The sequence below is a fragment of the Phoca vitulina genome, unplaced genomic scaffold, assembly GCF_004348235.1.
Source record: "Phoca vitulina isolate PV1807 unplaced genomic scaffold, GSC_HSeal_1.0 scaffold45, whole genome shotgun sequence".
NCBI classification, from domain to species: domain Eukaryota; kingdom Metazoa; phylum Chordata; class Mammalia; order Carnivora; family Phocidae; genus Phoca; species Phoca vitulina.
The window spans coordinates 10,447,272-10,459,874 of NW_022589748.1; the positions used below are offsets into that span (position 1 = coordinate 10,447,272).

At 61.9% G+C, this 12,603-nt stretch overlaps 3 protein-coding genes across 3 annotated transcripts in view; all 3 read left to right on the forward strand.

Moving 5' to 3' along the window:
• Nucleotides 1-3,605, forward strand: part of MAZ (MYC associated zinc finger protein) — a 4,290-nt gene extending 685 nt beyond the window's left edge. Inside the window, 6 exon segments of the mRNA XM_032431079.1 lie at nt 75-161; nt 240-1,096; nt 1,510-1,573; nt 1,849-2,020; nt 3,352-3,425; nt 3,427-3,605. Coding sequence (XP_032286970.1) covers nt 75-161; nt 240-1,096; nt 1,510-1,573; nt 1,849-2,020; nt 3,352-3,425; nt 3,427-3,507 — 1,335 coding nt within the window. The 3' untranslated portion in view covers nt 3,508-3,605.
• A 1,956-nt stretch (nt 3,606-5,561) lies between these two features.
• On the forward strand, nt 5,562-9,334 carry PRRT2 (proline rich transmembrane protein 2). Its single transcript, XM_032430834.1, has 4 exons — nt 5,562-5,720; nt 6,416-7,389; nt 7,762-7,894; nt 8,061-9,334. The coding sequence occupies exons 2-4, from the start codon at nt 6,487-6,489 to the stop codon at nt 8,069-8,071; spliced, it is 1,047 nt and encodes a 348-aa protein (XP_032286725.1). The 5' UTR covers nt 5,562-5,720; nt 6,416-6,486; the 3' UTR covers nt 8,072-9,334.
• Nucleotides 9,335-9,435: 101 nt separating this feature from the next.
• On the forward strand, nt 9,436-12,555 carry PAGR1 (PAXIP1 associated glutamate rich protein 1). The gene is made up of 4 exons (XM_032430835.1): nt 9,436-9,617; nt 10,029-10,530; nt 10,714-10,796; nt 12,132-12,555. Exons 2-4 carry the CDS (start codon nt 10,049-10,051, stop codon nt 12,329-12,331), a joined length of 765 nt encoding a protein of 254 aa, XP_032286726.1. The 5' UTR covers nt 9,436-9,617; nt 10,029-10,048; the 3' UTR covers nt 12,332-12,555.
• Nucleotides 12,556-12,603: the final 48 nt, after the last annotated feature.

Consider the following 12,603-nt stretch of genomic DNA (forward strand, 5'->3'; position numbering starts at 1 on the left):
CCCCCCCCTTCCCCGTGCTGGGCCTGGACTCCCGGGGGGTGGGCGGCCTCATGAACTCCTTCCCGCCACCTCAGGGTCACGCCCAGAACCCCCTGCAGGTCGGGGCTGAGCTCCAGTCCCGCTTCTTTGCCTCCCAGGGCTGCGCCCAGAGTCCATTCCAGGTGAGTAGGGGCCGGCCGTGGCGGGCCGGGAGGGCGCCGACCCGCGGCCGCGGCCCACACGGCGCCTTGTCTTCGCAGGCCGCGCCGGCGCCCCCACCCACGCCCCAGCCCCCGGCGGCCGAGCCCCTCCAGGTGGACTTGCTCCCGGTTCTCGCCGCCGCGCAGGAGTCTGCCGCCGCCGCGGCCGCCGCCGCAGCTGCCGCTGCCGCCGCCGCCGTCGCTGCTGCGCCCCCGGCCCCGGCCGCCGCCTCCACAGTGGACACAGCGGCTCTGAAGCAGCCGCCGGCGCCCCCGCCGCCGCCCCCGCCGGTGTCGGCGCCCGCGGCCGAGGCCGCGCCCCCTGTCTCTGCCGCCACCATCGCCGCAGCCGCGGCCACCGCCGTCGTAGCCCCAACCTCGACGGTCGCCGTGGCCCCGGTCGCCTCTGCCTTGGAGAAGAAGACAAAGAGCAAGGGGCCCTACATCTGCGCCCTGTGCGCCAAGGAGTTCAAGAACGGCTACAACCTCCGGAGGCACGAGGCCATCCACACGGGAGCCAAGGCCGGCCGGGTCCCCTCGGGTGCTATGAAGATGCCCACCATGGTGCCCCTGAGCCTCCTGAGCGTGCCCCAGCTGAGCGGAGCCGGCGGGGGAGGGGGAGAGGCGGGTGCGGGCGGCGGAGCGGCCGCCGTGGCCGCGGGTGGCGTGGTGACCACGACCGCCTCGGGAAAGCGCATCCGGAAGAACCACGCCTGTGAGATGTGCGGCAAGGCCTTCCGCGACGTCTACCACCTGAACCGACACAAGCTGTCGCACTCGGACGAGAAGCCCTACCAGTGCCCGGTGTGCCAGCAGCGCTTCAAGCGCAAGGACCGCATGAGCTACCACGTGCGCTCACATGACGGCGCTGTGCACAAGCCCTACAACTGCTCCCACTGTGGCAAGAGCTTCTCCCGGTGTGCACGGGGCCTCGGCCGCCCACTGGGCGGGGGGGCGGGGGGGAGGGAGGGACGGCAACGGAGGTGGCCTGGCCTTGGCTGGCGGGGAGGGAGGCGGCTTCTGAGGATGGGGACCGGGAGCCACTCCCCGGGAGGAGGGAGGAAAGCCTCTCCTGGTTACCAGGGAGCAGGGGGTGGTACTTAGCCAAGGAGGTGGGTCCTCCGCCTGGGAGGCGGCTTCGCGTGGGAGGAGGACCGGCCCGCCGGGCGGCAGGGGGACGGATTTCCTGCCGCACCGGGACTCGCGAGCCTGGGGCTTGGGCGAAAGTGCAGGCAGCTTAGGAAAGGCCGGGCGTGCTAATAAGAATTAAGCCGATTGGGGAGCACGTCCACACCCCAGGGCCCTAACCCCAACCCCAACGTATTCCCAGGCCGGATCACCTCAACAGTCACGTCAGACAAGTGCACTCAACAGAACGGCCCTTCAAATGTGAGGTAGGAAGCCCGCCTCCTCCTGTCCCGGTTTTCATGATTTTGATCCTCATTGTAGCTGTCTGAGTTCAGCCTCTCAGACCCCCTTTTTCTCTCTCTTTTTTTTGCTTTTTCACTCCATTGTCTCATCCCTTCTTCAAGACCTTGTCATCTCACTTCCATTTCCTACAGATCAGAGATCCCCAAGGCTCTGATTCCTTTAACCTCTTGCCCCTCTGTCCCCACTCCCCGAAGCTTTAACTCTCCTGACACCCCCCACGCCCCTCCCCCCTCCCCAGAAATGTGAGGCAGCTTTTGCTACGAAGGACCGACTGCGGGCGCACACAGTCCGACACGAGGAGAAGGTGCCATGTCACGTGTGTGGCAAGATGCTGAGCTCGGCTTATATTTCCGACCACATGAAGGTGCACAGCCAGGGCCCTCACCACGTCTGTGAGCTCTGCAACAAAGGTACATGCTGAGGGATGCTGGGAGGGCCAGGGACGAAGGGTGGGCTCGGAGCCAGAGGCCCTTCCACAGATGAGGCTTAAAGGTGCTGTAGCTAAGAGCTCACGGCATCTAGAGCCCTTTAGGAAGCAAATGGAGCAGCGTCGGGTTGACTGAACCTCATTAAGTTCTAAGAGGTCTTGACCGGAGGAGATAAGCTACCAGAAAGAGAGTCAGCCTCTGGGGGTGGGTTGCTCTGGGGAAGGGGCTGCTTTGGGGAAGGAGTGGTCAAGAGAGCCAGTTCCCAAGGGTTGGAAGACAGGGTTTCGGCTGTGCGGCCACACGTTGTGCTCTTCGGCTCCTGGGGCAAAGCGGAGTTCGCTGGCAAGGGATTAACAAGCCCGTGCCCTGCCCCAGTAGCAGAGAGAGCTTCACGAATTCTCTGAGTGATTGGGCTGAGACCGTCCGGGGCCCTGGAGGGAGGGGACACAGCCGTCTCTGCTGAGGGTCAACTCTTCAAGTGGCTAGAAATCAGTGTCCTGTCACCCCGGGAGAGGTTCCCCCTAGCCACAGAAAATAGGTTCTGTGGGTACCAAGGCTGAGAAGCTGACACCACTCACCCAGGCCCCAAGCTGAGGGAGGGGCTGTGCCCCACCAGCCCCAACAGAGTAGTTGGCCCCAGGTTACCAAGGATGTGGTGGGAGGAGGACAGGGCCATCTGAGGAGGGCGTCCCCAGCCTAGGAGAACAACCCCGTCTCTGGGGTCTCCGCCTGGCTGACCCCCCCATCCCCCCCATCCCAATCCACCCCCCCCAATAGGCTTCACCACAGCAGCATACCTGCGCATCCACGCGGTGAAGGACCACGGGCTCCAGGCCCCGCGGGCTGACCGCATCCTGTGCAAGCTGTGCAGCGTGCACTGCAAGACCCCTGCCCAGCTGGCCGGCCACATGCAGACCCATCTGGGGGGGGCCGCCCCCCCTGTCCCGGGAGACGCCCCCCAGCCACAGCCCACCTGCTGAGGGGGACCCCCGCACCCACCAGGCAAGGCGTGGGGCATGGCTGGGGGGGGTGGGATGGGGTGTGTGGGACGAGGGGGCTCAAAGGGCCCAGTAGGGGATCTCAGGAAGGCCAGGGATGCCCATCCACCACTGAAGTTAGGGAGCCTTCTGGGCACAGGGAGGGCCCTTCAGGAGAACTGGGAAAGGATGCAGGTGGAGGTCTCCGGGGACCAAACAGGAAGTGAGCAACGGCTGTGTCCCAGGGGCGGGAGTCTGGGCACGAGTCTGGGGCAAGGGGCGAGGCTCTTGCGGATGGGATTGCGCTGTGATCTCCCGGTGCTTCCGCCCACGCAGGTACCGGTGAGGTCTGTCCTATGGCGGTGGCAGCTGCGGCGGCGGCGGCGGCAGCGGCAGCGGTGGTGACAGCCCCCCCCCACAGCTGTGGGCTCCCTCTCGGGGGCCGAGGGGGTGCCCGTGAGCTCTCAGCCACTTCCCTCCCAGCCCTGGTGAGCTCCAGGTTGGTGGCGGGGAGAGTGGAACGTGGAGGAAAGTCCCTTGGTACCGTCTCCTCTTCCCCTCTCTCTTCCTACCAACTCCTCACTCCTCCCCCACTGACCAAGGAGCCTCCAGAAGGAACGGAGGAAGAGATGTTTCTTAGGGGAATTCGCTAGGTTTTAACGATTTGTTTCTCCTGCTCCTCTCTTCTCCCTATCAGACCTGACCCCACACACACCTGTCCCCTCGGTTGTGTTGAAGCCCCCTGGACAGTGGGCAGGGGCGGCAGAGGACAGGAGCGGCACTGCCCTCACCCCCTCTCCTCTCTGTAACGCCCTGCCCTGCCAGGGATCTGTGAGCCTTCTCCTTGATGGTCCTTGCTCTCCTCCTTCCACCCCCCCTCCCCACTACTGTCTGCTGCCCCTCCCTGGGGAGTTGGTGCTTTTTTTTTTTTTTTTTTTTTCCAGGGGGAGGGAGGAGAGGAAGGAGGGGAATCAAAGATTCTGTCCCAGAGAGGGGAAAAGGTGAGATTGGAGAAGGGGCAGAAGCAGGGAAGGCGACCGTAGTACCTTCATGAGGTGGGGTTGTTTGGGGTCAGGCCCTAAACATCGTCCTACTTGAGAATCTGTCAGGGGAAAACAAGTCAAGGGGAGCAAAAGAAGGAGCGAGTAGGGCCAGAGGCAGGACAAGAGATGGAATTTTAGGGTGCCAGGGTAGATGGGGGGATCCAGGGACTAGAGGTGCTTCCTGGGGGTGGGGGGAATGCAGTCACGGTGTCTCCCCCGTCCCTCTTCCACCCCAGCTCCAGCCCTGGCCTTTTCTTTTCATCCCTCTCCCCCACGACAGAAGCTGTGGCCCTGGCCATGTCATCGTGTTCCTGTGTCCCCTGCATGTTCCCCACCCTTCACCCCCTCCTTTTGCGCGGACCCCATTACAATAAATTTTAAATAAAAACCTGTCTCTGATTTTGGAGTGGATGGATTGCTCTCCCCAAACCCCCTGTCTGCACACACCCCCTCCCCCCAGGCATTTCTTCCTGCGCCTGGTGCCAGTCCCAGCCAGTCCCAGCGGGGCTCCGGGCTCGGGCCTGTGTGGCTCCTGGGCTCTGGCTCCTCCCTGGCCAGGGGCAGCACCAGCAGCTGCAGCCCAGATTCAGGGTGGGGCCGAGACTCCAGTGACTGGAGAGCAGGTTCCAGGACTCCCAGGTCTCCCGGGAATACCCAATCTGGGCAGGCCCAGAATAGCCACTGGAGGTCCAAAGAGGCCTGGGTTAGAAACCCCAACAGTTACCAGACATTAATGCTGCTCTCCCCCACTCACACCCATTGCCTGCTGCTCAGACCCCAGCCGAGTACCTGCACACCCTTAAGGCCCTGAGGGGTGACAGTGGGCGATGGAGCTGCAGAAAGGATGGGGACGTCAGCCCTGGGACTGGGAGCGGAGAGGGTGCCAAGAAAAACTGCGCCTCTCCCCGCACCTGCCCCTTTGGCTCTTGGTGTGGTCCATTCAGCGCTTGCGGGCTCCGGGGCCCAGCCCCCTCCTGTTCCAGACTGCCCCTGCAGCCTCTGCCCTGGAATTCCCTTCTGAGTCCGGCTCCAGGGACCCGGGAGCCTTCCAGCGCCCATTTTGGCTGCTGCTTCCTCGCGGGGAGAGGGGCTTCCAGTACTGCAGGCTCCCTTTTCTTCAAACCCCACCCTGCTCCTCCTGAGCAGCCTCCCCAAGTTTTGCCTCATTTCCCTTCCCCTCTTTCTGCTTGTCGGGGTGCCACCACCGGGTCCCGCCTGTCTCACAGGTCCTGTCTCCTCGCAGACCCCTCTCCGTTTCCCCCAGCCCCCTGCCTCTGCCAGGACCCCCGGTGACCGTTGGTGGGAGGGGCCCGGGGGCTTGGGAAGGGGGCACCCCCAAGAAGCGCGCGTGGGAAGGGGCAGGGAGGGGGCGCGAGTGGCTACCCGGCCGGTTGCCCGGGTAACGCGGGGCCTGGCACGCGTGGCTCCCTCGGGCTGGCGGGGAGGGGCGGGAGGCGAGCGAGGGGGCGGGGGCGGTGCGCGGCGGCAGCGGAGCGTAGGGGAGGGGACCTGAGAGGAGCGAGAGGAGGGGACGAACCGAGGGGAGGGGAGACCCGCCGCCTCCCTCCCTCGCTCGCTGAGTCGCTCCCTCCCGGGCTGCGGCTGCTGCAACGGGGCGGCGGTGGCAGCAGCAGCGGGAGCAGTCTAGAGGCCGGCGTCGAGGTGAGACGGGGCTGGACCGAGGCTGCGGGTAGGAGTGCGCGGACAGACGGCGGACGCCGGGAGGGCTGCACCGGAATGCGGGCGCCGGGCGGACTGGCTGGTGGTGCTGGGCGCGCCACGCCAGTGGGAGGAGGAGGCGCCGGTCCCCCGGGGGCGAGGGAATCCCTGAGAGAGGGGCTGATCAGGGGCTCAGAGGAGAAGCCCAGGTCCCCCAGGGAGGGGCGGGGGCGTCTGCGCCCCAGTCGCGCAGTGAGGAAACTGCACCGGCCGGGCGCTCGGGGAGGAAGGGAGGATGCGGAGGGAGTGGAATGTGAGTATCGGTCCTCTGCCCAGTGTGCCTGTCTGCCTGTCGGAGCGTGCGAACGTCTGCACAGCTTGTTGATTTCGGGGTGCTGGGGCATCTGCTAGGATCTCAGAGTCTGGATCTTGTCGGGCGGACCCAGGAAGAGACCATGGGAGGGTCCTGTTTACAAAAGGGTTAATCTTCCCAGGGCTCTCCAAGCAGAAGACTTTGAGCAGAGCACTCCTCCTCCCCAAGGATGTCCCACCCCAAGGCAAAGGAAACCCCAACTTTTCTTCCTCTCCCCAGAGGCAGCCCAAGGCTGGCCCTAAGACAGGAGCAGAGCCCTCTGGAGCTGCAGTGCCGAGAGCCACCTCTTTCCTCCTCACACCAAACCTGTCTCCTCCTCTTTCAGGATTGCTGCTGTCTCTGCTGCTCCAGCCTCCCCATCGAGGTCTTCTCCCCTCTCCCCTCTCCCCTCCCAAGATGGCAGCCAGCAGCTCTGAGGGCTCAGAGATGAAGGAGATAGAAGAGGGTCCCCAAACCCAAGGAGAAGGGCCTGGCCATTCTGAAGCCAAAACTGGCCCTCTCCAGGTCCCAGCTGGGGTCCCAGATGAGCCAGAGGCCCCGCAGCCAGGCCCAGACATCACTGGGGCCCCTGTGGACTCAGAAGCCAAAGCTGGGCTGGCTCCAGAAACCACAGAGACCCCAACTGGGTCCCCAGAAACAGTCCAGGCCAAGGACCTCAGCTCAAGCCCAGGAGGGGAACCAAATGCCAACCCCAGCCCTGAAGAAGCATGCCAAGAGCCAGCACCCAAACCAGAAGGGAATAAAGAGGTCACTGAAGACAAGGGGTCCGATCTGGGGTCTGCAGCCCCACTTGAGCCAGCCTCAGAGCCTGCTCCCCAGTTGGACCCCCAGTCAGACCCTCAGCCAGACTGCCAGCCAGGTTCCCAGCCCACCCCCAAGTCAGCTCTTCACCCAGAGCCCCCTACCCAGGAGGACCCCACCCCTGAGGTCCTGACTGAGAATGTGGGGGAAAAGCAAGAGAATGGGGCAGTGGTTCCCCTGCAGCCTGGTGGCGGGGAAGAAGGCCCAGCCCCGCAGCCTCACTCGCCACCCTCAACAAAAACCCACCCAGCCAATGGGGCTCCTCCCCGAGTGCTGCAGCAGCTAGTCGAGGAGGACCGACTAGGAAGGGCTCACAGTGGGCATCCAGGATCTCCCCAAGGTAGCCTGAGCCGCCACCCCAGCTCCCAGCTGGCAGGGTCTGGGGTGGAGGGGGGTGAAGGCACCCAGAAGCCTCGGGACTACATCATCCTCGCCATCCTGTCCTGCTTCTGCCCCATGTGGCCTGTCAACATCGTGGCCTTCGCTTATGCTGTCATGGTGAGCCCCACGGGACCCTGGCCCAGGCCTGCTGTGGCTCCCAGCTTCCTGCCAGCACTGGGACAGAATCCCAGGAGAAGCCTTGCCTTCCCTCTCCTCTCTGCATGGATCTCACTTCCCAAGTATGGGGCCTTTTCTGGCCTCTCCCTGGGACATTCCCTTCTGAGCCACCACTGCCCTACCCTTTCAGGTGGGAGGGAGGTCAAGACATGTTTCACACAGCCTTGCTGACCTGTGCCCTCTTCCCCCTGCCTCTCCAACCCTCCAACGGGGCCTGCTTGTCTCCTCTGGACAACTCTTTCACCTGATTCCTGCTGGGCTGCCTTCTCCTGACCTGGGCCCACGGTGCCCCACCCCTCACCCTAACCCCAGTCCCGGAACAGCCTGCAGCAGGGGGACGTGGATGGGGCCCAGCGTCTGGGCCGCGTGGCCAAGCTCTTAAGCATCGTGGCGCTGGTAGGGGGGGTCCTCATCATCATCGCCTCCTGCGTCATCAACTTAGGCGGTGAGTGGGGGTCTGGGACAGGCCGGGAGGAATGGAAGGGTTGGCAAGGGCAGTTTTACTAACCCCTGCCCCTGCTCTCTCCTGTCTGTCCTCCCTACTTCTCCTTTGTCTCTCCTTGTCTCTCCCCCCACCGTCTCTCTCTGTCCCTCCCTCTCCTCTCCCACAGTGTATAAGTGAGGGGCTCTGCCCCGCATTCCAAGACTTTTCTTCCTGTTGGGAGCTGCCTTGGGCCCATCCTCCCCTGGGGGGAGCCCAATCGATGGCCCAGGCCCGCACCCATAGGGACCAAGGGAGCCTGAGCGGCCTTGTTTACAGCTTCTTTCCTGCTCCTGCATCCTGCCAGGCTCCTGTGCCAACCGTAGGCCTCTCTTCTCCCTGCACTGTTTCCAACCTCCCTGCACTTCTGCCTGCATCCCCTCCAGCCTCTTGGCCTCCCTATCCCTGCACTTCTGGAAACCTCCCTGCACTTCTGGAAATCTCCTTGACCTGAACGTCTCCCAAACTCTCTCTGCTCTCAGCCTCCCTGCATCTCTCCCAGCCTCCCTGCACTCCTCCCAACTTCCCCAATTCCCTGCACCTCAGCCCTGCTGTCCCCCTTTCAACTTTCAGTGTCTTGGCATCTTCCCCCATTCCTTTCTTCTTTCTCCCCTTTATCATCTCCCCTTCCCCCTCCACACCCTCTGCCCCCTTCCTCTTCCTGCCTCCTCTCCCCTCAGCATCCCTTCCTCCCCTCAGGATCCTCTCCTCCTCCCTCCTGCCACCGTTTTCTCTGCAAAAACTCCAGCACTTAGATCAGGCTGGGGGAGGGGAGCGGTGTCAGGGGGAGGGCTCCCCAGCCCGGGTTCCGACTATTTTCTGCTGGGACCACCCAGGTCCTGACGCCCCCAGGGCGCCTCTGGGTCGCAGAGCTGGCAAGCCAGGCCTTGTCTGGGGACTTGTGCAGGGTGTCGGGCACGATTGCTAGCTCTGTTCTGAGCACGCACCTGGGAGGAGGAAGGGGCGCGGCTGTTGACCTTTCTGAGCCCAAGCTGACCTGCCCCACCTGGGCTTTTAAACCCGCTCAGCGAGTTTCTTAAATGAGGCGTCGGGGCTGGGGTCATTCCCGTGCTTTGAAACGAAAGAACCCCGAAATAGGACCAAAGCTCCCAGATGCAGGAGCGAGTGAGGGGCGGGGAGCTCTATAATTATTTTCCAAGAGGACGAGGGAGGTTTGTTGCACGCGACAGTCCGCTAGGGAGGCGGGGACCGATCTACGACGCTGTTCGGAGTTGGCGGGTTTTGTTTTCTTAAAAAAGAAAAAAAAAAAAAAAAAAGGCGTGGGGAGGGGGAAAACACTAAAAGTCTTAAAAAAAAAAAAAGGACACATCAAACAGATTCTCCCTTTTTGTATGCCGGTTGCTGCATGAATCTGAAACACCAATAAACGGAGACTGCATGAGACTCGCCTCCAGCCTCAGTTGGTCCTTACGTCTGTCCGCCGCCGGGGCCCGCGGTACTGCCCCCTTTCGGGCTGAACCTACTGGGTGTATGCACATGCGCCGTCCCGGTGGCCATCTTTACTGTGGGCCGAAGCCAATTGTGCCCGAGCCTACCTGCGCATGTGCACTCCTCCCCTTGCTTTCCTTTTCCAAGTAGCTTGGGCTAGAGCGGAGCCTACCGCGCCATCTCTGTGCGCCTGCGTACTGTGACCCTGCGCAGCCCGGGAGGCGGGTCTTAGCTCCAGGTGCGTACGGCGGCTGAGGCGGTGAAGTGTGGGGAGAGGGCGCCGGATCCAGGTGTGAAGAGGGGCGGTGTGAAGGCGAGAAGAGCGGCTCCGCCCCTCTCCGGCCCAGAAAGTGGTTTCCGCTGGTCCCTGGGAATCTCGGAGCACCGTATCGGGATCCGTGGGGCGGGGTCCTTGGAGGGGACTCAGCGCCCCCTCCTGGGAACCGGCGGTCTCGTCGCTGGGACCGCTGTTGGAGCCTGATTGGTTGGAGACAATCCCTGAACTCCTGGGGAGCCCAATCCCTTGGGGGAGTAGAGCGGGAGCCCCCCCCCCCCCCCCCCGGGGCCCCCCCCCCCGGGGGGGGGGCGGGGGGGCCCCCCCCCCCCCCCCCCGCCCGGCTTAGTACTCCTGTATCTCCTATCATCGCAGGGCCCCTCCCCTAGCAGCCTATGTCCCTTGTTCGTGGTCATGGAGACATTTCGGCCACCACGGCGGCGCCTCTCTCTGAAGAAGGGGAAGTGACCTCTGGCCTCCAAGCTCTGGCCGTGGAGGATACTGGAGGCTCCTCTGCTTCGGCCAATAAAGCCGAGGAAGAGGGGGAAGGAGGCCGGGAGGAGACCGAGCATGAGGGGTCCGGGGCCGAGGAGGTGCAGGGAGAAGCCCCTAGCGCTGAAGGGGAAGAGCATGCCAAGGGAGAATCCGAAGACTGGTGCGTGCCCTGCAGCGATGAGGAGATGGAGCTCCCCTCGGATGGGCAGGCCTGGATGCCTCCCCCCTCGGAAATCCAGCGGCTCTATGAACTTCTGGCTGCCCACGGTACCCTGGAGCTTCAGGCTGAGATCCTGCCCCGCCGGCCACCCACGCCTGAGGCCCAGAGTGAAGAGGAGAGATCCGATGAGGAGCCTGAGGCCAAAGAGGAGGAAGAGGAAAAGTGAGGGCGCACCCTTACACCTTGTTCCTGGGGCTTGCTCCCTTGGTGCCAGGAGGAAATTGGGAGGGGAGCTGGGACCCTGGAGCATGGAAAGTGGAGGGATGGAATGGGGAGGGGAGACCCGCAGGCCGGGGTATTTGGGGAGACCACCCTCACCCTTCACTTTCTGTCCACCTGTCCCAGACCGCACATGCCTACAGAATTTGATTTTGACGACGAGCCAATGACACCAAAGGACTCCCTGATTGACCGGAGACGCACCCCAGGTACAGACAAAGGGGGACAGGAAGGGGGAGGTGAAGGTGAAGGACCTCTACTCCCACTGACCTAAAAGGTGACTCCCTAAAAGAGGCCTGTGCTTGGTGCTTTGGTTGCTACGCAACTTGTAGCTGTAGGAGAGAGCATTCACCCAGCGGTGCCATCCTAACAGCTTGGATAGACACCCTGTCTTCCTTTACGAGACTTTCACAGATGATTCTATCATGTTTCCCATTCCTTTTATCTCTATCTCCCTAGAAGTTCAAGTCTTCCTGGCCATTCCTTATTATCTAGATCCTCATTCCTATGCTACTGTGTACATCTCCTAATCTGACCTGATTTCACACCCCGTGTGCCTTCCTGGAATTTACCCTGGAGCCATTCTTGATTTCTCTTTTACCCCAACATTCAAGCTAGCAGCAAGTCCTGTTAGCTCCATCTCCACATTTCCAAGCTCCTCTGCTACTCTCACCTTCAACACCACACCCTCATCGAAGCCATCATTGCTCTTTCTTTTTTTTTTTTTTTTTTTAGAGATGGCAGGCCTGGGCACAGGATGGGCGGGGAGGGGGTGCAGGGGACAGGGGAGGCAGAGGGAGAGAGAGGATCTTAAGCAGGCTCCATGCGCAGCGCAGAGCCCAACTCAAGGCTCAATCTCACGACCCCGAGATCACGACTGGAGCCGAAATCAAGAGTTGGAAACCCAACCGACTGAGCCACCCAGGCACCCCAAGCCATCATCTCTTTTGCCTGGATATTTGTGGTGGCTCCTAACTGGTCTCCCTGCTTCCATTCTCAGCAACCAGAATGATCCTTTCAAAATACAAATCATGTCACTACTGTGTTTAAAATCCTCCAAAGGATTCCATCGTTGGGGAAAAGAGCATGTCAAGAGAGAATCCAAACACCACAACTTCCCCCTGACTGCCTGGGCCCCCAAGGTTTCCAAAGACATTTATTTCTGTTTAAACTAAGAGATCCAAACCGCTCATCATGGCCTCTAAGTCGTTTCTTTGACTACATCTTTCCATTTCCCCACCACCTCCCAGCTCTCTATACTCTTCTTTGAACAGACCTCCCTGTTCCTGCCCCAGGGCCTTTGCACTTGCTCTTCCCTTGCCTGGGTATCTTTACCCTGGTCTTCACATTACTGGCCCCTTCTCATAGTTCAGACGTTCACTGCTTACCCCATCTGAGGCCCAACCCCAAACCTCAGGGCCTCCATGACAGAGGCCTGGAAATCTGTATGTTGAATGAGCTCCCCAAGTAATTAGTAACATCTAGGCAAGTCTGGTGCACAGCGCCTCACCCCCATCCACATTTCTTACCTTCCTTTTCTCCAGGAAGCTCCGCCCGGAGCCAGAAACGGGAGGCCCGCCTCGACAAGGTTCTCTCCGACATGAAGCGACACAAGAAGCTGGAGGAGCAGATCCTTCGTACTGGCAGGGACCTCTTCAGCCTGGACTCAGAGGACCCCAGCCCCACCAGCCCCCCGCTCCGGTCCTCAGGGAGCACTCTCTTCCCCCGGCAGCGGAAATACTGAGCACTGCTGCTGCCGTTAGGGTGCAGAGCATACACCTTCTGGGCCCCCCTTCCCGAGCCCAGGGCGCTGGGACACTGGGCAAGAGCAGAGAGACTCCCAAGCTCCCAACACTGCCCCTTGCCAGAAGGAGAACGTGTGTGTGCCTATGTATGCTTTCTGTTGAACATCTCTTTGGAGACCTGGGCTGAATTCTCTGAATCTAAAATAAAAAAAATGCCAAGTTATTGTCTCTTAGAGGGTGGGCTGCAGCAGCCCAGACGGTTGCAGAGCGG